Source organism: Eurosta solidaginis, chromosome 1 (assembly GCF_040869045.1).
Source record: "Eurosta solidaginis isolate ZX-2024a chromosome 1, ASM4086904v1, whole genome shotgun sequence".
Taxonomy (NCBI): Eukaryota; Metazoa; Arthropoda; class Insecta; order Diptera; family Tephritidae; genus Eurosta; species Eurosta solidaginis.
The window spans coordinates 86,094,507-86,119,113 of record NC_090319.1 but is presented as its reverse complement, the minus strand read 5'-3'; the positions used below and the strand labels follow the sequence as shown (position 1 = coordinate 86,119,113).

The following is a 24,607-nucleotide window of genomic DNA, read 5'->3' as shown; positions in this document are numbered from 1 at the left end:
CTCCCGCCTATGAAAGGAACACACCTAATGTCAAAATATAAATTTCAGCTGACCAATTGCAGTGTTGGCAACGCCGTCAGTTTTTTTGGAAATCTCTCGTTATAAATTTGCGTTCGGTGTGCGTGTTCATAGTGTACAAGTACAAGTGTGTTGACTTATCTGTCAAGCATTCTGACAGGCACTCGCTGGATTCGGAATGACAGCGAATTCAAAATGGATACCATTACCGAATGCTCCGAATGATTGAAAAATTGAAAAAGTCCATACGATTGGTAGTCAAAAATGTTGTCGTTGAGACTAAAAATGCGACTCTAGATCTGAGATTTCCATCAGGTGAGCGAGGCTGTTTGTAGTTTTGACGTTTATCGCTTAGTGAACACACTTGGTATAGGTACACTATGTGCGTGTTTTCCTAACAAAATTTTTATATTTTCAGTGAATACAATTAAAGAAGTGCATTTATATATAATTAATAAAATAATTATATCAATTCATCAAAATTAATTATTGAATAACAAAAAATGTGTTGAAAACGTGCAAGATTAAACGTATTCAAGGACGTGCGTGCATTGCGTGGAACTTTTGTATCCACAGTTGTGCTTTCGATTGTATCACAGTGGGAGCGCTAACCCCAAAAAAGGCAAAGTAAGTATGAACGAGAAAATACTAATGGTTATTACTATAGTATATATTTATCATCTGTGCGTGCGTATTACGGAATTACAAATGGAGCCATAGCAAGTATTACAAGTAACAAGTCGGCAAATGTGTTGTTGGCCTTTTGTTGGCCAAAGCATGCTAATTAGTCATGCCGAAAATCTTCGCAAGTTTGAGTTGCAATAATGAAATACATAGATAAAAACAAAATAAGCAAATCGTTTTGTAATCATCACTTAACATAAGTAGAGTTAAATAAACGGCCCTTTTTGGCGGCCCAACTTTATCTTCGTTTTCTATCCCCAAATGAGCCGGTTTATAAAAGACAACAATATAAGCTTTGCTGTACTTTCCTTTATTTCCTTCATTGATTCCTGATTCCCCTGTTTATGCTCATACAAATGTACACAGATGTGTCTGTCTCCCGTACGTCGACATAGCTTGATTGGTATTGTGTTGTGTTTGTAAGCCAGACGTGTCCCCAACTACTTCATACAGCCAACAAGGCAGTTGAATTAGGTCAACGCAATTTATTGATGTTACCTTTGTACGTATGGTATTTGTTCTTATTGTTTTATTTTGTTGTGTCTAATATTGTAATTCCTGTAATAAACTGGTTTCCTATTCAGTGCAAGTTTTTTGGCCTTGTTATTGAATTGCTTTGAATTTATCTACTTTAGATGATAGGTAATGTAAGCATTTAATATTGAATATAAGAGATATACAACAACAATTTTATTGGAGGGTAGATAATAATAACACTGCTGGTCGAATTTCCAAAAAAAATCTGCTAAAATTTGTGTTCCGTCATTCTCGCATAAATCATAAAGGCATCCCATAACGACAGCTAAAGGTCAATACAAAACATACTTAACATACATATCAGAGAAACTCGTGATGTTCTGGGGACAGAAGAAGACACCTCGTGGCAGTTCTGACCGCGGCGTTTTGACAAGCCTGCAGCTTCCTCCAGTGTTTTTTCAGGCTCGGCGACCATATTGGGGAAATGTAGCATACAAGCTTTAAAAGTAGTTATGAGCATTTCTTTATTTATGCTGCAAGAGAGTTGAGGGTTTTGTACTTTAGGTACTATTGTAGAAAATGTAGATCTTGATCGAACGTCACACACAGTATTTTTGGATGTAAGACGGTCGGTTGCCTTAAGTCATTGACGTGGATGCCCAATTGTTGTTGTTGTAGCGATAATGAAATTTCCCGAAGGTTTTGGGAATGTTATCGCCGTTGATGGTCCTTTGAATGCAGATAAGGTACGTTCCGGTAACAAGCACCATTAAGGTACTAGCCCGACCCTCTTGGGAACGATTTTGTATGACCACATGAAACCTTCTAAGACCTAAGACCTTCCATCCCTAAATCCATGAGGAACTTAGCGTCGCCAGATCCTCGGCTGCTAAAGAAACAGGATTCGCCACGCCTAGGTGAGATTGAGAGAAGCTTTAAATTGCACTGGCAAACCCTTGAAAGGGTTGCGCTATACAACCCCTTGAGTCAATTTCGTCCCCTCTTACGACAGCTATCCCTGCCGCGGGTATATTCTAAGCCTCCCGATCCGCTGAGGGGTCTAAATTGCTTTTAATGAATTCTAAAGTGTGGCTCAAATAATAAAGTTGTCTTATAGAGAGGGAAATAATATTTCCCCAAAAAGACGGATAAACAAAATGAATCGAAAGGTCTAATTGTTAATTATGTCCAATTTGTCGGCATTTGCTCTGTGTACGTTGTAAAAAAAGACCAAGGATTTGGTCGGTGGAAGTGTCAGATTTCGTGAGCTGAAAAAACTAGGGAGATAGCTGTTTATTTCATAGCATAGCTCATCGATGGATGATCCGGGACCTGTAACCATTATCGTCGTCCGCTGTACACAATGGTAACTGCTTCTGGTTGGGGAGGGAGCTTCGATATATAAAAGTTAAACAATGAGGCTATAGGACAATGCACTGAGCCACCATGAGGAACTCTTCGTTTAACTCTTCTTGGTTTTGATGTTAGGTACCTGAACAGCTTTGTGAAGTTGGCACCTACTTGGGCGAATAATTAAAAAAACCATATCTCATTCGTTTGTCCACCGTTTGTCCATGTTTCTCCAGGAAAAATTTTCGTTTGTCCACCTTTTGTTATAAAGTTATAACAAAAACATTTTTTTTTTCGAAAAAACCCAAAAAAATTTTTGTTTCGCTTTATTGTGCTAAATCGTATGTCCGTCGTTTGCCCATCGTTGTCCAGGAAAAATTTTCGTTTGTCCACCTTTTGTTAAAAAGTTATTTCAAAAAAAAAAACGTGTGTGAAGTTGGCACCTCCATTTGCGAGTATTTAAAAAAAACCAAATGCCATTCGTTTGTCCATCGTTTGTCCACGTTTGTCCAGGAAAAATCTTTGTTTGTCCACCTTTTGTTAAAAAGTTATTTCAAAAAAAAAAATTCCTGTGTGAAGTTGGCACCTCCATTTGCGAGTATTTAAAAAAACCAAATGCCATTCGTTTGTCCATCGTTTGTCCAGGAAAAATTTTCGTTTGTCCACCTTTTGTTAAAAAGTTATAACTAAAACATTTTTTTTTCGAAAAAACCCAAACAATTTTTTGTTTCGCTTTATTGTGCTAAATGGTATGTCCGTCGTTTGCCCACCGTTTGTCCATGTTTGTCCAGGGAAAATTTTCATTTGAACACCTTTTGTTAAACAGTTATAACAAAAATATTTTTTTTTTTTTCGAAAAAACCCAAAAAATTTTTTGTTTCGCTTTATTGTGCTAAATCGTATGTCCGTCGTTTGTCCATGTTTTTCCAGAAAAAATTTTCATTTGACCACCTTTTGTTAAAAAGTTATAACAAAAATTTTTTTTTTTCGAAAAAACCCAAAAAAATTTGTGTTTCGCTTTATTGTGCTAAATCGTATGTCCGTCGTTTGCCCACCGTTTGTCCAAGAACAATTTTCATTTGACCACCTTTTGTTAAAAAGTTATAACAAATATATTTTTTTTTTTTCGAAAAAACCCAAAAAATTTTTTGTTTCGCTTTATTGTGCTAAATCTTATGTCCGTCGTTTGCCCACCGTTTGTCCATGTTTGTCCAGGAAAAATTTTCGTTTGTCTACCTTTTGTTGAAAAGTTATTTCAAAAAAACAAAAATCGTGTGCGAAGTTGGCACCTCCATTTACGAGTAATTAAATGAGATGCTGACCAAACAGTTTCTGTTGAATACCCAGAAACCTGGGCATCCCAACAGACATCTGATTGACGAACCAGCACCGCCCAGGGGCCTAAGGAGTCATCTCCGTAAGAATTTTGAGGAAATACGGCACCTGAGAACCCAGCCGTATGAAGCGAAAAAACACAAGCAGGTCCTTGGTGAACTCCATAGACAGGCGTCGGACCTTTATGTCGGGAATTGCCCGGTGAATCCAGTACTTGAAGAAAAATATCCAGAACTCGCAAAAGAGGAACGCATACTCCCCAGGGAAACGCGAGTCACTCTAGCTCAACTTCGTTCTGGATACTGTAACAGGTTAAACTCTTACCTATCCAGAATCAACCCCGACATACAAAATGTATGCCCCGCTTGCAATGTGTCCCCACATGACACCAACCATCTCTTTAATTGTAATGTGGAACCAACGCCTCTAACGCCCCTTTCCTTATGGTCCACCCCTGTTGAAACGGCAAGTTTCCTTGAACTCCCGTTAGAGGATATTGATGACAATTTGTGATCGGTCGCGGCTATTAGGTGGGGCGAGCATTGCTACAACAACAACAACAACAGTAATTAAAAAAACCAAATGCCATTCGTTTGTCCATCGTTTGTCCACGTTTGTCCAGGAAAAATTTTCGTTTGTCCACCTTCTGTTAAAAAGTTATAACAAAAATAATTTTTTTTCGAAAAAACCCAAAAAAATTTTTTGTTTCGCTTTATTGTGCTAAATCGTATGTCCGTCGTTTGTCTATGTTTGTCCAGGAAAAATTTTCGTTTGTCCACCTTTTGTTGAAAAGTTATTTCAAAAAAACAAAAATTGTGTGTGAAGTTGGCACCTCCATTTACGAGTAATTAAAAAAACCAAATGCCATTCGTTTGTCCACGATTGTCCAGGAAAAATTTTCGTTTGTCCACCTTTTGTTAAAAAGTTATTTCAAAAAACAAAAATCGTGTGTGAAGTTGGCACCTCCATTTATGAGTAATTAAAAAAAACAAATGCCAGCATTTGCTTTTTTTTATGACTCGTAAATGGAGGTGCCAACTTCACACACGATTTTTTTTTTTGAAATAACTTTTTAACAAAATGTGGACAAACGAAAATTTCTCCTGGATAAACATGGACAAACGATGGGGAAACGACGGACATACGATATAGCACAATAAAGCGAAACAAAAAATTTTTTTGGTTTTTCGAAAAAAAAAAATATTTTTGTTATAACTTTTTAACAAAAGGTGTACAAACGAAAAATTTTCCTGGACAAACGTGGACAAACGATGGGCAAACGACGGACATACGATTTAGCACAATAAAGTGAAACAAAAAATTGTTTGGGTTTTTTTCGAAAAAAAAAAAAAATATTTTTGTTATAACTTTTTAACAAAAGGTGGACAAACGAAAATTTTTCTTAGACAAACGATGGGCAAACGACGGACATACGATTTAGCACAATAAAGCGAAACAAAAAATTGTTTGGGTTTTTTCGAAAAAAAAAATATTTTTGTTATAACTTTTTAACAAAAGGTGGACAAACGATAAATTTTCCTGGACAAACGTGGACAAACGAATGGCATTTGGTTTTTTTTAAATACTCGTAAATGGAGGTGCCAACTTCACACACAATTTTTGTTTTTTTTTTTTTGAAATAACTTTTTAAAAAAAGGGTGACAAACGAAAATTTTTCCTGGACAAACATGGACAAGCGATGGGCAAACGACGGACATACGATTTGGCAATATAAAGCGAAACAAAAAATTTTTTGGGTTTTTTCGAAAAAAAATTATATTTGTTATAACTTTTTAACAGAAGGTGGACAAACGAAAATTTTTCCTGGACAAACGTGGACAAACGAATGGCATTTGCTTTTTTTAATTACTCGTAAATGGAGGTGCCAACTTCACACACGATTTTTGTTTTTTTGAAATAACTTTTTAACAAAAGGTGGACAAACGAATATTTTTCCTGGACAATCGTGGACAAACGATGGACAAACGAATGACATTTGGTTCTTTTAAATACTCGTAAATGGAGGTGCCATCTTCACACGATTTTTGTTTTTTTGAAATAACTTTTTAACAAAAGGTGGACAAGCGAAAATTTTTCCTGGACAATCGTGGACAAACGAATAGCATTTGGTTTTTTTAATTACTCGTAAATGGAGGTGCCAACTTCACACACGATTTTTGTTTTTTTGAAATAACTTTTTAACAAAATGTGGACAAACGAAAATTTCTCCTGGGCAAACATGGACAAACGAAGGGCAAACGACGGACATACGATATAGCACAATAAAGCGAAACAAAAAATTTTTTGGGTTTTTCGAAAACAAAAAATATTTTTGTTATAACTTTTTAACAAAAGGTGTACAAACGAAAACTTTTCCTGGACAAACGTGGACAAACGAATGGCATTTGCTTTTTTTAATTACTCGTAAATGGAGGTGCCAACTTTACACACGATTTTTGTTTTTTTGAAACAACTTTTTAACAAAAGGTGGACAAACGAATATTTTTCCTGGACAATCGTGTACAAACGATGGACAAACGAATGGCATTTGGTTTTTTTGAATACGCGCAAATGGAGGTGCCAACTTCACACAGGATTTTTTTTTTTTTTTTTTTTAAATAACTTTTTAACAAATGGTGGACAAACGAATGAGATATGGTTTTTTTAATTATTCGCCCAAGTTGGTGCCAACTTCACAGAGCTTAGCTAAACTGCACTAATGCCTGCCAAAATTGTCAGTATGGGAATAAAGAATCAGTATTCGCAACGAGTAGGTGAGGTTGATAATTGGGTTGAAGAAGCTATATATTGCGCTGGCAACCCCTTGAGAGGTTTGCGCTATACAACCGCTTGAATCAATTTGGTATTCAATTCGTCTCTTACGACAGGCATACCTACCGCGGGTATATTCTAAGCCCCCTAACCCGCTGGGGGAAAGAGCAGACTGTTCATCACTTCCTTTGTCGATGTACAGGTTTTCGAAGCAACACAGATATCTGCCCGTAAGTACCTTAAGTTTATGGGGATGAAATAAGATATACTGTTTTTATTTGTTTAGTTTTCCTTTATTATTTAGATATATTGCATCGAAAACTTGTATCAACACATAACAGCAGGACTGCGGGTTAGGGGGTTAAAATATACACGCGGTAGGTATGCCTGTCATAAGAGGCGAGTAATATACCGGATTCAAGGGGTTTGTGTAGCGCAGCCTTTTCAGGTTGGCCTAGAAGGTCGCATGTGGTAATAAAAAATCGTTCCCGAGATGGTCGGGCTTGGTACCGGAACGTACCTGATCTGCATCCTGCAAAGGGCCATCAACTCGATAATGCTTCCCAAGGCAGTCGGTTCTATGTACCGGAGCGACTCGGGATTTTTCCCGACCAAGGACTGTCATTTAATTTGTTGCGTCTCTCCCACAAATTGTCATGCTCCCAGTAGCTCCTTGCAGCGGGACTGCTCCATATTCTCTTGCTCCGGGAAGGTATCGAACCCAATCCGGGTCCGTCTCCTGATCTCGGCCCTGAGAAAAGGTTTTGCTCCATCTGCCGGACAAGAATCTTTAGGACGATCATACTCTTGTCAGTGTGTCTCGTGTAAGAGATGGTTGCATCGGGCAGGTTGTTCTGGGCTAGATCCCAAAACCAGACGTCCACTTAACTTCTTTAAATCGTTTGTCGCTAATTGCTGTTCACGCCCTAGGACGTCCCGTTGTCTGCGCCTTAGCCTCCCCCCCCCCTCCCGCCCTCCCCCCACTAACTTCCAGCAGCCCCGCTGCTCAGCAAGTCACAACAAGTACCCGCTGCTGCTCGCGCCATGCGCCACCAACTCATACGGCTGCTCCCACTCATACCTACAATCTCCGTAGTAGATTCGGGAGCAATGCCGAACATTAACCCCTGCCCCGTCTTCTCCCCCCTCTTTTCCGGCAGAAATTGTGTATGTCAGGGAAAAGGACTCTTAGTCCCTACCTCCCTTTGCACCTTTTTCCAGCACAGAATATATATGTTTGCAACATCCGCCCAATGCAGCTCCTGCCATGGACGGTGCCACTTTCCTAGATGTTCTGGTCTCCGCGACGGCAACCCCCCGACGGGTTTCATTGCGCCATGTTGCCAGGCCGCATTCCCAAATACACCGGCTACCCCAATGCTTACTCAAGAACGTCCAGTCCCAGGGCCACAACAGCAGTTGCGTCCTAGCCTTCCACAACCCAGGCGTAGTCACCCGTCACTTACTCCCAGAGTGACGACGTCTCCCCCTATGCACTTCAGAATTCTGCAGTTAAACTGTAATGGATTAACTGGGAAGATCACGGAGATAGTCGACTGCATGAAGCGGCACAACATCCCCATTGCTGCGATTCAAGAGACTAAACTCACAGCAAGATCTGCTCTGCAGACCTGTTCTGGGTATAATGTCCACAGAAAAGATCGCGAGAGCGGACATGGAGGCGGCCTCGCGTTTATCATACACCACTCTGTGCAATATCATATATTTGATCCCGACATCGGCCGCAGTGTTTTAGAACGTCAAGGCTTATCTGTCCGGTCAGGCGATGCAAACCTATAAATCATCAACATCTACATCCCTCCTGTTGCCCCAGTGGATACCGCCCTAATATCAGTGCCTTACAACAGTCGCATTATCTTAGGCGATTTCAATGCCCATCACGATCTATGGCATAAACTTTTGGCCGGACAGTAGGGGTGAGATGTTTGAAGATCAAAGAGAAGAAACGACGTTCTGCACAATAAACATAGACGCCCCACACGTATGGTAGGAAGCTGTCACAGTTCGCCTGGATATTTCAATCGTGATCGCAGAACTCGTAAACTGCGTCAACTGGCAGCCGATGGTAACATTGGCATCCGGCAACCTGCCTATACTTATTTCCCTCGAGCGTACCACCGACGTCATCGTCAGAGAAAAACGCACTTTCATAAACTTTAAAAAAGGAAAGTGGGACGAATACAAATCCTTTACAGACAACCGCTTTGCTGCCCTCCCTATCCCGACTGATGCCCGCCAAGGGGTGCGTGCTCTCCGCAATGTCATTGAATCCGCCTCGGCTCGTTTCATTCCCCCCGGTAGAATTCTCGAAATTCGGCCCCACTTCTCGGCGGAGGCTGCAAATTTAACGAGAGAACGTGACCTTATAAGACAGCTCGATCCCGGCGACCCCCAAATAAGGGATATAAACCAACGCATCAGATTGCTTGTGGATGAACACAAGCGGATGAAATGGGAGGAACACGTAAGCGGTTGTAACCGCTCTGCCGGTGTAGGTAAACTTTGGTCTACCGTAGAGTCCCTATCGAATCCGTCTAGGCACAATGACAAAGTTTCCATCGCCTTTGGCGATAAAGTGCTGTCGGATGCGAAAAAATGCGCGAGCGCTTTCTGCCGACAATATATAATGCATTCTACGGTTGACAAAGATAGACGGAGGGCCAACCGACACGCACAAACATAAATTCAGCGCGTCACCAATTACCATCACCGCCAAAGAGGTTGAAGATGCCATCGGTCATGCTAAACCATCCAAAGCAGTGGGCCCAGACGGCATAGCCATGCCAATGCTTAAAAGCCTACGGAAAGAGGGTTTCAAATATTTAGCACATGTCTTCAACCTGTCTTTTTCCACCTTTGTCATACCCGAAAAATGGAAAATGGCCAAGGTGGTCCAGCTCCTAAAGCCTGGGAAACCAGCTAGCATAGGAGAGTCATATCGCCCGATATTTCTCCTATCGCCAGTAGCCAAGGCGATTGAAGCCATTTTGCTCCCCTACTTCAAAGCAAATTTGCAGCTAGCCTGTCATCAGCATGGCCTTAGAAAACTCATAGCACCACCACCGCGCTAAATGCCATCAGCACCCAGATAAATTAAAAAAAAAAACCCCACCATAGAACAGTAATCGTTGCGCTAGACTTATCAAAAGCTTTTGATACAATCAACCATGGCACGTTACTGCAAGACCTGGAAGGGTCTACCCTTCCCCCATGTCATAAAAGGTGGACCGCAAATTATCTGGGTGGTCGGCAGGCATCGGTCCAATTTAGAAATGAAACATCAAAACCAAGAAGAATTAAACAAGGGGTGCCACAGGGTGGCGTCCTATGTTGTTGTTGTAGCAATGTTGTAGCGTTCTATCCCCACTTGTGTTTAATTTCTACATATCTAAGCTACCTTCGCCACCAGAAGGAGTCACTATCATTTCCTACGCCGATGACTGCACAATAATGGTCACAGGCCCAGTCCCACAGATCGATGAGCTTTGCAACAGAATAAACGGCTACCTCCCTGATCGCTCCAGTTTTTTCGCCACGCGAAACCTGGCATTATCACCGGCTAAATCCTCCGCGACCTTATTTACAACATGGACGTCCCAAATGTCGACCATTTTGAACATCCACGTCGATGGCACTACGCTACCGTCTGTCCTACACCCCAAAATCTTGGGTGTGACGTTTGATCAGGATCTACATTTTTGTGAGCATGCAGCCGCAATTGTACCGAAAATCCAGAGCCGTAATAAAATCCTCAAATCCCTTGCTGGCAGTACTTAGGGAAAAGACAAAGAAACGCTCATTACCACATACAAAGCAATTGGCCAGCCGATTGCATGCTACGCGTCCCCTATATGGTCGCCAAGCCTAAAATCTACCCACTGGAAGAAGCTTCAGGCCTGCCAAAATACTGCTCTCAGAACCGCCACGGGCTGTCTTCTTATGTCCCCAGAACACAATCTACATAATGAGGCGAGAATACTCCCCATCAGGGAGAGAAATGAAATGTCAACCAAACAGTTCCTGTTGAATACCCAGAAACCTGGGCATCCCAACAGACATCTGATTGATAAGCCAACACCGCCTAGGGGCTTAAGGACTGTTGTTGTAGTTGTTGTTGTTGTTGTAGCGATACGGTTGCTCCCCGAAGGCTTTGGGGAGTGTTATCGATGTGATGGTCCTTTGCCGGACACAGATCCGGTACGCTCCGGTACCACAGCACCATTAAGCTGCTAGACCGACCATCTCGGGAACGATTTATGTGGCCACATTAAACCTTCAGGCCATCCCCTCCCTTCCCACCACCAAGTTCCATGAGGAGCTTGGGGTCGCCAGAGCCTCGTCTGTTAGTGAAACAGGATTCGCCACGGATAGGTGAGGTTGACAATTGGGTTTGGAGAAGCTATATATTGCGCTGGCAACCTGAGGGGTTGCGCTACACACCCCTTGAATCTGGTATTTTAGTCGCCTCTTACGACAGGCATACCTACCGCGGATATATTTTTACCCCCTTACCCGCTGGGGTGGCTTAAAGACTCATATCCGTTAGCATTTTGAGGAAATACGGCACCTTAGAACTCAGCCGTATGAAGCAAAAAAACATAAGCAGGTCCTTGGTGAACTCCACAAACAGGCGTCGGTCCTTTATGCCAGGAATTTCCCGGTGAATCCAGTACTTAAAGAACAGTACCCAAAACTTGCGGAAGAGGAACGCATACTCCCCAGGGAAACGCGAGTCACTCTAGCTCAACTTCGTTCTGGATACTGTAACAGGTTAAACCCTTACCTATCCAGAATCAACCCCGACATACAAAATGTTGCCCCGCTTGCAATGTGTCCCCACATGACACCAACTATCTCTTTAATTTTAATGTGGACCAACGCTTCTAACACCCCTTTCCTTATGGTCCACCCCCGTTGAAACAGCAAGTTTCCTTGGACTCCCGTTAGAGGATATTGATGACAATTTGTGATCGGTCGCAACTATTAGGTGGGGCGAAGCACTGCTACAACAACAACTCGATAACACTCCCCGAGGCCTTCGGGGAGTGTCCTTATCGCTACAACAACAACAGCAACTGCGAAGCCTCGCCTCCCACGGTAGTCGGCTCTATGGACCGAAGCGACTCGGGATTCTTTCCCCGACCGAGGGCTGTCATTTCAGTGTAACCCCATATAATTTATTGCGTCCCTCCCACAAAATGCCAACCTCACAGCAGCACCTTACAGCTGGGCTGCTCCGTACTCTCCTGCTCCGGGAAGGTATTGAACCCAACCCTGCTCCTAGGATGTCGTTCTGCTGTAAAAAAAATTACTTTCGCAAGCTCTCGAGCCTCTTAATATGACACACATAATACGGTCTTCAATTGTTTCGTTGGTTGGAGTGGCGAGTCCCAATTTACTCCAATTAGCGCTCATGCGCCACCACAACTCGTGAGTTAACCAATGAAGGGGTGTTGTAAGAAGACTGATAAGAATTTTCAAGCGCCTCGGAGAAACCGATCCCCCTATATCCATCCCGTGGAGTTTATAAATTTGAGAAGCTCTCCCGGCCTAACATCCTTGAGTTCTGGGAGGCTTTCGAAAAAAGGCTTTCCAAGAAACTTTATTCTGCTTCGACAGTGTGCTGAGCATTCGCACAGTCGATGCTCCACCGTTTCCTCCGCCTTCGGACGGTTGCAGCTGCGACACTAGGTATTGTGTTCCAGTCCCATCCGTGCCGCTATAACAAATTTACAATTTAATAGGGCAACGGTGTTGTTGTTGTTGTAGCAGTGCTTTGGAAATATCTGGCGAGGTGCAACTAATTCACCGACTTCGATATTCACCCCAGTCACCCTATGAACCCTACGATCACTCGGCCAGCTTGAATAGCAAAGATCGTATGCAGTCACATATATCGAACCGATATCCTGACGAGGTTTGCACACTTAAGAACACACCTGTCACCATCCATTTGATGCTTATGTATATTCTTGCATTAACCTGATACCATTTGCAAATCAATAAAACTTGCTTATGGCTTCATTTTTTTAAGAATTGTAACTCGCTATCTGAAAGCGTTACGGAGAAAAGAAGGGAGTGCCCATAATTTAAAGCATTGCTGTGATGGGCCCGGCATTACAGAAAGACCAATTCATATTTCATACAAACATTTGACACCAACCATTGGAATTATTTTCCCTTTCCAAAAGGTGTGTCCTCGTTTTAAAGTGAATCAATCAATGAAATAGCCTAATAGCTAAATATTATATATATTTAATTGTGAATTTCGATATTTTGTGTTTACGTGCATAAATGCGGTCACGCAAGCTGATTTCGTCATTATTCCGTATGTATCTGCCCGTTTTTCTCATACCACATTTATCAAGTAAGTATGTAAGTATTCAGCAAATGTACTAAAAGCAAATATGTCTAATTTTTGTTTGCTTGCAGATCTGTCATAAGAATTTCATTGCTTGAGACTTGGAAATGATGGTGCGCAAAGACTAAGCTGTTAACTGTTATCGGTCATTTTTTATTGTGAGACGTTTTTATGGTTATTTGCCACTGTCTTCTTCAAACGTGATAAATAATGTCAAAGCGCAATTTCTATGAGATCTTAAATTCTGCGCCAACAGCAAGTTTTGAAGAGTTGCGCTGCAATTACAGGCAATTAATTTTACAATCTCATCCGGATAAATTACAACATGATAACGCTGATTCCATAACAACAACAACAAGTCCTAACATTAATAATGATGTCACAAATATAACTAATGATCCAACATTAACTCCAACTGCTACTGTTGACCCATATGATGAAATCTCAATAGTAACATCATCTACAGATCAACTCAGTGCAGAATTTGTTGCTATAAATAAAGCTTGGAATACGCTTAAAGATCCCAAAAAACGACGCCTATACGATGCCGAATTGCTACTGACAAAGTTTCAAGCGCATAGTAATATTTTTGCGCGGTTAAAGCTTGCTGACATGAAACGTTGTGCCGCCACAACAACAACATCGAACAATGGCAATGGCAGTGACAGTGATGTCGATGGCGAAGGCGAGGGTAACACATATTGGTACTATACATATGATTGCCGATGTGGCGGTCAGTATATTGTTGATGAGTCAGCGGACAGTGAAATACTTAACCGCAACGGCAAGCATACACAAGCCACTGCTCCTCCATATAGTATAGGCAATGGAAAAGATACAACCGTCGCACAAGAGCAAAATACGCAACAAAAACAAATAAACGATAATGACAACGACGATGATGATAAGAATGGCCAAGCAGCTGTTGGCAGTAGCAAAGCGAATATGACTACAACAAATTGTGGTGGCAACAACAGTAACAGTGAAACAGCGAATATTGATGAAAACATTGTGAAGTCTGCTATTCCTGCTAGTTGCGTTGACAATGACGACGGCGAGGAAGAGGGGGAAGTGCTTGTCGAATGTAGTGAATGTTCTTTGGTGATCGTATTGACTTGAAGCGCACAAAACAGTGCACTTGCCATGGATTGACTGTGCAAAACGAATGATGACACAAATAACTAAATATAAGTATAAAACTAAGTAAATAAAAACACACAAACACTTGTATATGCACATATATACTAAAAGAAAATAAATAAAATTATAAATAACAATGTGATGATTATTTTGCGTGCGATTGGTGTACGCGCACCGATCAAAATATACCAGACAAACGAAAAAAGATGCAAAAGTCAGCAGAAGAAACAGAACAGAAAATTGCATGATCAGCAACGAGGAACACACAACCATGCACGATCTGTTCAAATACAAACAGGCATTTATATTTATTTGTGAATTAATAGCTTTCGGAGACGTGCTGTAATTCCATGTTCAAAGATACTTTTGTTCCAAACAGAAAAGAATATTTTTGTTTATCGTTTCATATTTTTATAACACTTATAAAAATAAAATAATTTTTATAGTCCTTTATGTGAAAGGCCTTTCAATGTAGTGCTTTTCATTTTATATCAACAAGTATGTAAATTGAATGAATAAGCAAACAAAAATCAAGTAGATACAAATTTTTTACAAAACTGCCTACATTTGTTTATATAAAAAGGACAACTATTCCGAGCAGTGGTCTTGACGTATTTTCATTTAACATTTTTAAGAAGAGCCCTTGGTGGTAAATTGTCAGATTTAAAGCTTGACTCCAAAACATGAAATATCGGAGCAACTTTGCAATTTGTAATACAAAATTAATCTTGAGACATGATAATTAAACCTTAATAATCATTATAATCATTTTTGGTGCCCTAGAAGGTTCAACACGGTCATACCGTTAACACTCTGCAAAAACTTCAGGGAGTGTATATCAGAAAAACAGCAGCAACAACATGTTCCAAAGGCGCTGAGTTTTTCTATCCATACTTAGTTAAAGGTGACTTAAGTTTATTCCTGCTACTTTGGCCGCTTTAATTGCAATGAACAGTAAAATGTTGGCCAAACGCTGAAAATGGTTTAGATTTGCACTGAAAAACCGGGCCTCATAAGTCGAAAATAAGTTGTAATTTATGTGTTAAGCATGCAGTTTTTTGAAAAGGTGCTACAAATCTTATTTCCTTTTTACTGGCCCATTCATCAGGAAATTTCTGTAATCTCACGATTTCTTTTTTCGCTTTATTTCTCTATTCGCGGTTATTTATTACTTTCTATAAAGAATACGATACAATTTCCTCTGCATTTTTTTATGAATATTTGATTTTTTTTTTAAATTAAGGTTATTTTTTGTTTTCTCATGTAAGCCATAAGGTTTATCCATTCGATTAAAAAAATTTTTGTATACAAAATTTTCATTTATAGGGCAGATAAATTTTAAAGTTCACAGATGTTGAATTTTTGTGAAAATTTTGCAAAAAACAATTCATTTATTTTTATATCAATATTAAAATCAATTTTTGTTTGCTTAAGATTGTTGGTAGCTTTCGATTTCTTATCGGAATGGGTTTGTCCAAGATCCCAGAGCCGTCAAACATAACTTGTTGATGGTTTTTGTTGTTGTTGTAGCGATAAGAACACTCCCCGAAGGCCTTGGGGAGTGTTATCGATGTTGATGGTCCTTCGCCGGATGCAGTTCCGGTACCAAGCCCGACCATCTCGGGAACGATTTGTTATGAACACATGCGACCTTCTAGGCCATACCGCCCTCCCACCCCCTAGATCATGAGTTCGGGGTCGCCAGAGCCTCGGTTGTTAATGTAACAGGATTCGCCACGCATAGGTGAGGTTGACAATTGGGTTTGGAGAAGCTATATATTGCGCTGGCAACCTGAAAGGGATGCGTTACACAACCACTTGAATCTATGCGTTTGTAAACACCCCGATCATCGCAGGAGTGCGGGTTCAAATTCCACTCCCGGGAGAAAAAGCTTCGAAGAGATTTACAAGGTATAATCGAAACAGCTGTCGCCTTCTCCGTCCTGATGTTGAGTTGTTTGAATTTTTTCCCAGACAAGAAATAAAAGAACTTATTTTCTGAGAAACACAATTTTTTTATCAAACCCTTTGCGATGTACCATGAAATTAGTTTGGGCTACTTATTTTGCTTTGATATCAAAAGAAATAATTTCTCATAATAAATTTTGCAAATGCCGCACTTTGAGGTAAATTGTAAAAACTTGGCTCAAAATCAGATTTCTCAGCAACGGTAAAGGTTAGAGTTATTGAACAAAAAACATTTGAAATGCCTATCAGAATTTCAAAACTAAACATTGAAAAATGTTAAAAAAAAAAATCAATCATCCAAAATTCCAAGGAATTATCGGTTATATAAATTGAACCTTAAACGATGGCATACACTTTGTTGGTAGTTTTCGTGAAAACTATTGTTTTAACAGATTTTTTTTACACATTGCAGCTCAGCATCCTCGGCTTTTATTATTAAATTAGAAACGGCAGAATTACGCTTTCAAACACGTTTTTAAACACCAATTTTTGAAAATTAAGTGGGTTTGTCCAATACCCAGAAAAAAAGTTGATTTTGTCGCATAGTGTTATTATTATAAATACGAAACAACAGGTTTGACTCACTTATTTACATTGACTTCCCCTATTCATGATATTTGGCATATCTTTATTAATTTTTCAATGCAAACCCTGCAATTTTTACTCCAAAAATATCATGAGTTTCAGGTCTAAGTATAATAAGAATCAGGTAAAATAACAGTTGCAATAAATATTGAAAGTGCTATAACTTCTTTGTTTATTATTTTAGTAATATGGTTTCAAAGCAACATTTTCTTGAATTCTTAAGTACTTTCGTTTGGCAAGAAAAAACATACATTAGGGGGAGTAAAATTTTGTTAGCTGACCTAATCATGTGATAACGACTTCATAGCTTAAAAGGACATTAAACGGAAATGTGAAGTTTCTCAAGGCCAAAATAATGATATATCAATTTTAAAAATCAACGTCAAATAACCAAGTTACAACGAAAAACCCTTTTTGGCTGTATTTCGAAGGATAAAAAAGAATTAAAAAAAATTTTTCCGAAACCCTCTCAACATAATCTTCAAATTTAGGGGCGGACATTGGCAACTTTTTTTTTTATATGGGGACCAACCCAGTCTAGTATACATATATATAGCTAATAACCAAGCAAGGGATACAGTTTCGCGAAATGACTAGACCTTGGGAGAAATGGATGAACGAGAAAACTGAGAGTATAAAAGCAGCGCAAGCAGTTTGATTTAAACCCGCAATTGGTTGTGAGGTATAAGTGTAATTGTGAAGTACTCTCAAAGTAGTCTAATAAACACCATATTGCATTATTGAATATTGGAGTTTTTTATTCAACAATTTAGCGATTCGAACGTTAACAGAAGGTTGCAAATAAGCGGAATTTCCCTAAATTCGTTACAATATTGTAACAACCACAACAAAAAATTCAAGGTGAATATCATGCAAGACCACCCTAAAATCAATCTCAATCTGAATAGTTCATAATAAACCGATTTGTATGTTTTTTTTTCTTTGTCAAATATAATTCTCGTTTCTGCTGCAATTTATTATATGAATTTCTTTTAATATGGTTAAATCATCCAATTCATTCCATTGCTCTTTTGCTTTACAATAAACTTTGCCGTTAGATGACTTTTGTAATAGAAATACATTCTTGATCACATAAAGCCATTTGATAACTATTAACCAATTGAAGTTCTGAATAGGAATTTGCATAACTTTTGTTTTCCTTAAACAAAAAAAAATTACTGTAGGTACTGTATGTGTATTAGGGTGGGTAAAATTTATTGTTGAAAAGGCACATCCAGTTTCTGAATCTATGGGCCATACTGATTAATATTGTCCATGGGACCATAGGTCTGAAATGAATTTCGAGCCTCCCTAATTTTGCTAGAAAATATTTTTTTTTAAACATTTTTATTATTATTTTTGTTAGAAAATATTTTGGGCTATTTAAAAATTGAATTTGCAATATGGAAAAGTAAAATATTCGTCACTATAGGGCGCTTTCCTACTATTTTTCGCATTTTATCGCTTCTTTTTTGGGGAAAATCGACGAATTTGTTGCAAAAATCGACGAATATTTTACTTTTCCATATTGCAAATTCAATTTTTAAATAGCCCAAAATATTTTCTAACAAAATTAGGGAGGCTCGAAATTCATTTCAGACCTATGGTCCCATGGACAATATTACTCAGTATGACCCATAGATTCAGAAACTGGATGTGCAGCTGAAGTTTTTTCCCATACAATTTGACCCGCCCTAATGTGTATATATGTATATAAGTTTTGAAAGAAATACATATATAAAAAAAAGTTGACAACTTCACCGATTGCGCTAATGGTGAACTCTACAAGATTCATTAATATGCATGGCACCGCTGTTTGGTCATCGGAAATGATTTTGTATTATGATGGGGAAAAATGCGTCACGCGCAGACAGTTCACACAGTTGCTATACAATATTTTTTTAAACTTTTTTTTATCATGTGAAGTATATTTAATAGTAGCCATCATCCAGTGAATTTTCTAGCTCCGTATCATGCTCAATTCTCACAAGGATGTTCTTGATCATTGGGAGACTTGAGAAACAGAAATGGTGATATTTTTGTACTAATGAGTTTGGATAGGCAGATGTCGGCGTTTTTCACTTAACACATACGGCTAAAAGACAAGCGACACATATTTCTGAAAAAGTGGGTCTATTAACGGCCAAACTAAAAGACAAGAAATTAACATAAAATTGGCTCACAAATTGAACCAGACTACTATGTGGATTTATCTGGCTCAGATCGTTGTTGTTGCATTTACATGCAAAATTCTATCTCTGGCTTAGAATCTTTGCGACCAGATGATGCCTAGCGTGTTTTTGAACAAACTGGACCGAGGCATATGAGATGACTGACTTATATATGTACTGATTTAAAAATAAAGTTTCAAAATTTTGGCATTTATTTTGCTCTAGGAGATCCGGTCACTTTATCAAGTATAATCTTATACTTGGTAGGATCGCTTGGTGCGATCGCTTTACCAAGTATAAGATATAGTATAATTCAAATATGTACAGCGCTTGAAAAGTACTTATGAATGATGGGTATCACATTTTAAAATCTTTATAATTTAAAACGGCAAGATTTCATAAAACTTAAAATTTAATAAATAAATGTAAGACGCGATAGCCTCAGAAGAGATTTTAGGCCGAGGTTCTCTTCTGACTTGCGTCGTGCTCCTTTTAATTTTCCCTACAAGCAGGTGGGACGGGATTTACATGTTTTATGCCCACTCCGAACGGCACCTGCAAGGCAGATGAGTTTTCACTGAGAAGCTTTTAATGGCAGCAACACACTCGGAGTGCTTGCCAAATCACTGCCGAGAGGCGACCCCCGCTTAGAAAAACTTTCTTCTAATTGAAACAACTTGTTTCAAAAATTTTGAGGTTGCTTTGCCAAGGGCGTGAACACAGAATCTTCAGTATGGTGGGCGGTGCACGCTACCACAAAACCACGGCGGCCGCCACCTTTAAATTAATTTTATTATAATCTAAGACATGGCTAAACTGCATGAGTTATTTCGTTAAAATAAAAACAAAAATATTTTGCGAGCTTTCTTCAGGGAGATCTGTTTTATTAAGTTAATACAATAAACATTTGCACAATGAAATATGTGATATATTATGATTTATATTAAATTATTTCAGTTGTCGCATTGAATGTAAGTCAAAGTAGGGATTATGTGCAAATTTTTATTGTTATTGATTTAATATTTTTATAACTTAATAAAGCAGATCTCCATTCAACAGTGAAGTATGTCCCCTCGTGACAGGTACGCACAAACACTTGTTAGAAATGAGTGCGCATTGCTAATACGCCTTATAATCCTAAAAGAGATAATAACTAATTACATCCAGTTGAAATTTTAATCAAAATATGACATCTACGGGAGGTGTTTTCATGGCCCTTGAATCTGAGTTAATGCTTTGACTAGTGAGAATTCTTAAAATTTTCCGTAACTTATTTAGTTCATGAACTGATTCCATGACATTAACCACATTTTGTACCTTTGGAATACTTTATTTACTATTTATTACCATCAGGTTCATCAAAGGCCCACCCGCGAGAAATGTTGTCCTACCCGTGGCACTATAACAATAAAACCATCCAAGAAAAATTACTTACTTGTGCGTTATTGGATTCCCCAAATGTTCGTTTAATTAAAGATATTCGAGCAAAACAAGCTGTTTCCATATATTCGCAGAAGTTTTGTAATATATAACATCATTAATGGATAGTGTCTTTTTTTGTCCCACCTGTGACAATTATAAAACTTGTTATAATTTGCATATATACTTAGATACTGTGTGTTTTTTACATAACACGACTGAACCTGAAATCTCAAGGTGGTTCAAGAAAGATGAAACATCGTACTACCCGTGACGAAATTGTTTCAAACACCTGCCATAGCTACGCATATAGATCCATTCGCTAAGCCTTCATCATCAGTACGCTTAAGGCACACTGCGCTAACCATTTGCTTAGCTACACAGCGTTGGTTTGTTTGACTGATAAATCGCTACTTCTATTCTTCCTTACTGAATTTAATCGATTTATTTTGTAGATACACAGCTTAAATAAATTGTATGTATGCTCAATGCATGAAAAAGTATATAACATTCATATTTTATAAATTGAAAATATATTTCTTCATACAAAAAGTATACGTGCTGTATTAGTGAAAAGGCTGACCAATTCATTGGTAGTCGAGTGGAAGAATCAATGATCGTATTTTTTTAAAAATACTCAATGATTGTTCTTTATTGTCTTGTATATGTACATAAAAGAATTCTTTTTTCGAAAAGAACTCCAGGATATGAATTACTAATAGAAGATTGGCCAACTTGGTGCAATAAACTCGGTGAACTGTTGCGAAGGCAATTTTCAGGATGGTGGGGTTTGAGCAAACCGGTGAGAATTGTGCGTGTACTAATGATCCATATAATCCAAGTTGATGGCTTCAGGTTGCGCTCTCTCTGATCATATCAATGTTATTGTTATTGTAATTACATATATAGAATAAATTCCTATTTATCAATGCAGGGATAGTGCTTTCGTACGTATGGATGTATGAATGGTTTTCTAGTGCTTTTGTTTGCATTCGGCATTAATACAACCATATGCATACAGAAGTAGTACAAAGGGATTAATAGAATATGCATACTCCCTGAGAAAATATGTGTGTTAAAAAGAAATTAGCGTGCATTTATACTGGCATGCATACATAGCTCCAATTCATGCCTCAAATATCGATGTTTCATGCATTCATTCACAACTGGGTGTTTTTGTTAAATTGAAATATTTTAATTTTTTGATAACAATCTAACAATAATATCAATTTCAGAATTAATATAGTACCGAATTTATGGAAACTCCGCTTAGCTGCAACCTTCTGCTAACGTTGGAATCGCTAAACTGTTGAATAATTCACTCCAATATTCTGTAATGCAACATTGTCTTTATTAAACTACGTTGGAAGTAGTACAATTATACTTCACAATTAAACTTCACTTAGCAACTGATAGCGTGTTTAAATGAATCTGATTACTGACTACTCAGCTTTCGCTGCTTTTATACTCTCTGTGGTCTCGTCCACCCATTTTTCCTAAGGTCTAGTAACTTCGCGAACTACATTCTTGTATACCAGCCATATATGTACATGTATATTTGTAGTTTATAGTCTCTCGCATAGCCATATGCGTGTGTATATGTGAGTACTACTTCGGCTGATGGTGAGTAACTCTCTGTTGCCTTGTATGTACTTGTGTAAATGATGATTAATGTGTTTATGTAGCTTGCTTTAATGTTGTTGTACCTTTATTTAATAACCTTAGGGATGCGAGTATCAATCAGTGATGCTCATAATCGTCACAATATTAGCGTCTTTGTTTTAGAAAAAAATTTCCAAAGCCTTTTGATGTTAAAAAAAAGTTATGCTCTTGGATTGGTTCAGTTCTACTGCATCGAACAAATAAAATAAAATAAAAATATTAACAATAACGGGAAAAACTGAATAAAGCATCATACAAAATATAGTAGTAGCATAGTGGTAGGCCCGCAATTCACGATAAATTTTTTCCAATGAAACAGAGTTCAATCTATGTAGAATACTTGCTTATAAATACCTACAGATAAGTTAATGCGAAGCAATACAGTAGTTGCATAAAATCTTGGTTCTTCTTCAATTACATATTGATCGAGTAAGGAGACATTTTATGCATTTTGTAAATAATTTCGAACTTGTAAAATCTTTTAAGCAAATTTTACTGCCGGTCATAAAAGGTGTATTTATTTTAAGAGTGAATAAAATCGAAACTTATACACATATCCGTGTACGTACGATAAAAAAAATAAAATGACATTCTGAAGTGATATCGTAACTGTCCAATAATAGTTTCGAAATAGTTTTAAAATTATCCTGAAGTTGTTCTGAAATGATACGTGAAAAAATCACGAAGTGTACTCGAAAGAATGCTTCCTCTGTCTTAAATAGAGTTGTGCTTTTCCGTTCATTTCAGAGATTCGGTTCTTTCGTTCTTTTTCTGATGAACGAACAAGTTGTTCTTTTTGTTCATCTGTTCCTTTTTTGTTTTCAAGCAAATTTGTTCAGTGCTGCTCGCACCCGCGAAAAAAGCCAACAAGTATAGATGGGGGTGTGTATGCAGCAATGCTTTGTGTAGGTATATTTAAATGTGTTATGAATAAATAAGTTAATATATATATGTATAATTAACTTCAAAAAAAGTTACAAATTTCGAAAGATCCAGGAAATTGAAAGAGCACAGACACAAATTGTAAATATGAACTTTTCAAGTTTAATAAATGTAATAATTAGTTTCTTACAAAAGCAAAGAGTATATTTTTGTTAAGAGGCGTCACTCGATACTTTTGTTGTTGCCAAAGCAACCCTGTCATGTCGAATGTGATTCTCAAGGAAGTTTTGTTTAGTTTTCTTTAACTGCATCCTATATATTTATGCGGTGAAGTGACTTTCCATAATTACGATTTTTGGAAAGAGAATTAATTAATTAATTTAATACAATCAATAAAATAAACACAAATACCGCACGAAAATGTATAGAAGGCGTTTTTATAAATACATCTGACAAAAAAAAACCATCGACTACCTTGAGAAAACATCGAAAGTATGCGTTCTGAAGGCTCTTATGTGTAAGTGGCATCATCGACATTCGTGCTCACTGTGAATTTCTGCGTATGTATGTATGAATTTACAATGTTCGCGAACGAGAAGAGAGAAAGAATAAAATTAGATAAAACGAACTAAAAGAACAAATAGAACCGAAATCGAAGATCTAGTTCACTTGTTCAGTTGAGAGACCCGGTCAATTGAACAAGTTCAGAACGAAACGACCCAAGTCTAGTCTTAAAATTGTCCCGAAACAGTCCCGAAAAAGTTTTGAAGTTCTCCCGAAGTGATACCTAAAATAATCCCGAAGAGATCCTAAAATTATTCCGAATTGAATGATCTGGTATGTCTGCTTCTTATGAAAAAAGAACGATAAGTTCATATTTTATTGTATAAATCGATGTTCTTATTTTAAGGGAAAAAATTATAAGTTCAACTTATACAGCCGTTTTATTTTTTTACCGCATTTTTACGAATACTTTTATAAGTCTCGCTTTTATACACTCTTAAAATAAAAACACTTTTTATCGCCGTCCTTTCATATATGCACTGTTCATTCCATTAGATTAAGGTCGACTTCAAAACATGCAATCACTTGTTAGGATTAGCCAGTTGGTTTTGTTAAATTTGCATGAACTTTGAGTTGCAACGGCTTCTTAGTCAGTCAAATTTTAGTAGTGCGTGAAAAAGTGTATACAAAATTTATATTATCGTGACAATCTTTGTGAAAAATTAAAAAGGAACGTTGGGTTAGTTTATTTAATTAATTTTAATTTTTCCTTATTCAGTAACGTCGAGAAGGAAGAATTGCACACCTGAGCAGCGCGCCCTCATAAAAAATTGATTGCTGATGGCAAAACGTATGTGGAAGTGCAAAATATCATTGGGAGCTCACCAACAATGGTACGCCATCAAGTACCAACCAAGTTGTAAAAAGCGTGGAATAAAGTCAGAAATTCTGGTAAAAAAAGGTTAAGTCAGTCGTCAGATACTCAAATCCGTTTTCATTTGCGGCTGCTACTGAGATCAAAGCTGCCTTAAAAGTTTCTTCAAGCGCTGACACTGTTCGTCGGCACGACCTGGGTGCCCACAGTGCAAGTAAAGTACCTCTCTTGACTAAAAGTCATGTACAAAAGATACTTTGATTTCCCAAAGCAGAAGAAGAATCGCAGATTGCCATATATTGTGGTAAGGCATCACGCCAATATATAAAGCATTCAACTAATACCGAATACCATCCCAAGTATACAACAACAACCGTAAAGCAC

General features: G+C 38.2%; 1 protein-coding gene across 2 annotated transcripts in view; it reads left to right on the top strand.

The window, feature by feature from the left end:
* The first annotated feature begins 376 nt into the window (after positions 1-376).
* Positions 377-24,607, top strand: part of Spec2 (CDC42 small effector protein Spec2) — a 68,638-nt gene continuing 44,407 nt past the window's right edge. Inside the window, exons 1-2 of one of the 2 annotated variants that reach the window (XM_067758983.1) lie at positions 377-645; positions 13,090-14,608. In XM_067758983.1, the coding sequence (XP_067615084.1) occupies positions 13,229-14,137 (909 nt within the window). In that variant the 5' untranslated portion in view covers positions 377-645; positions 13,090-13,228 and the 3' untranslated portion in view covers positions 14,138-14,608. Of the gene's footprint in view, positions 646-13,089; positions 14,609-24,607 lie in introns of those variants that run through there. The other variant, XM_067758984.1, reaches the window with a different exon arrangement.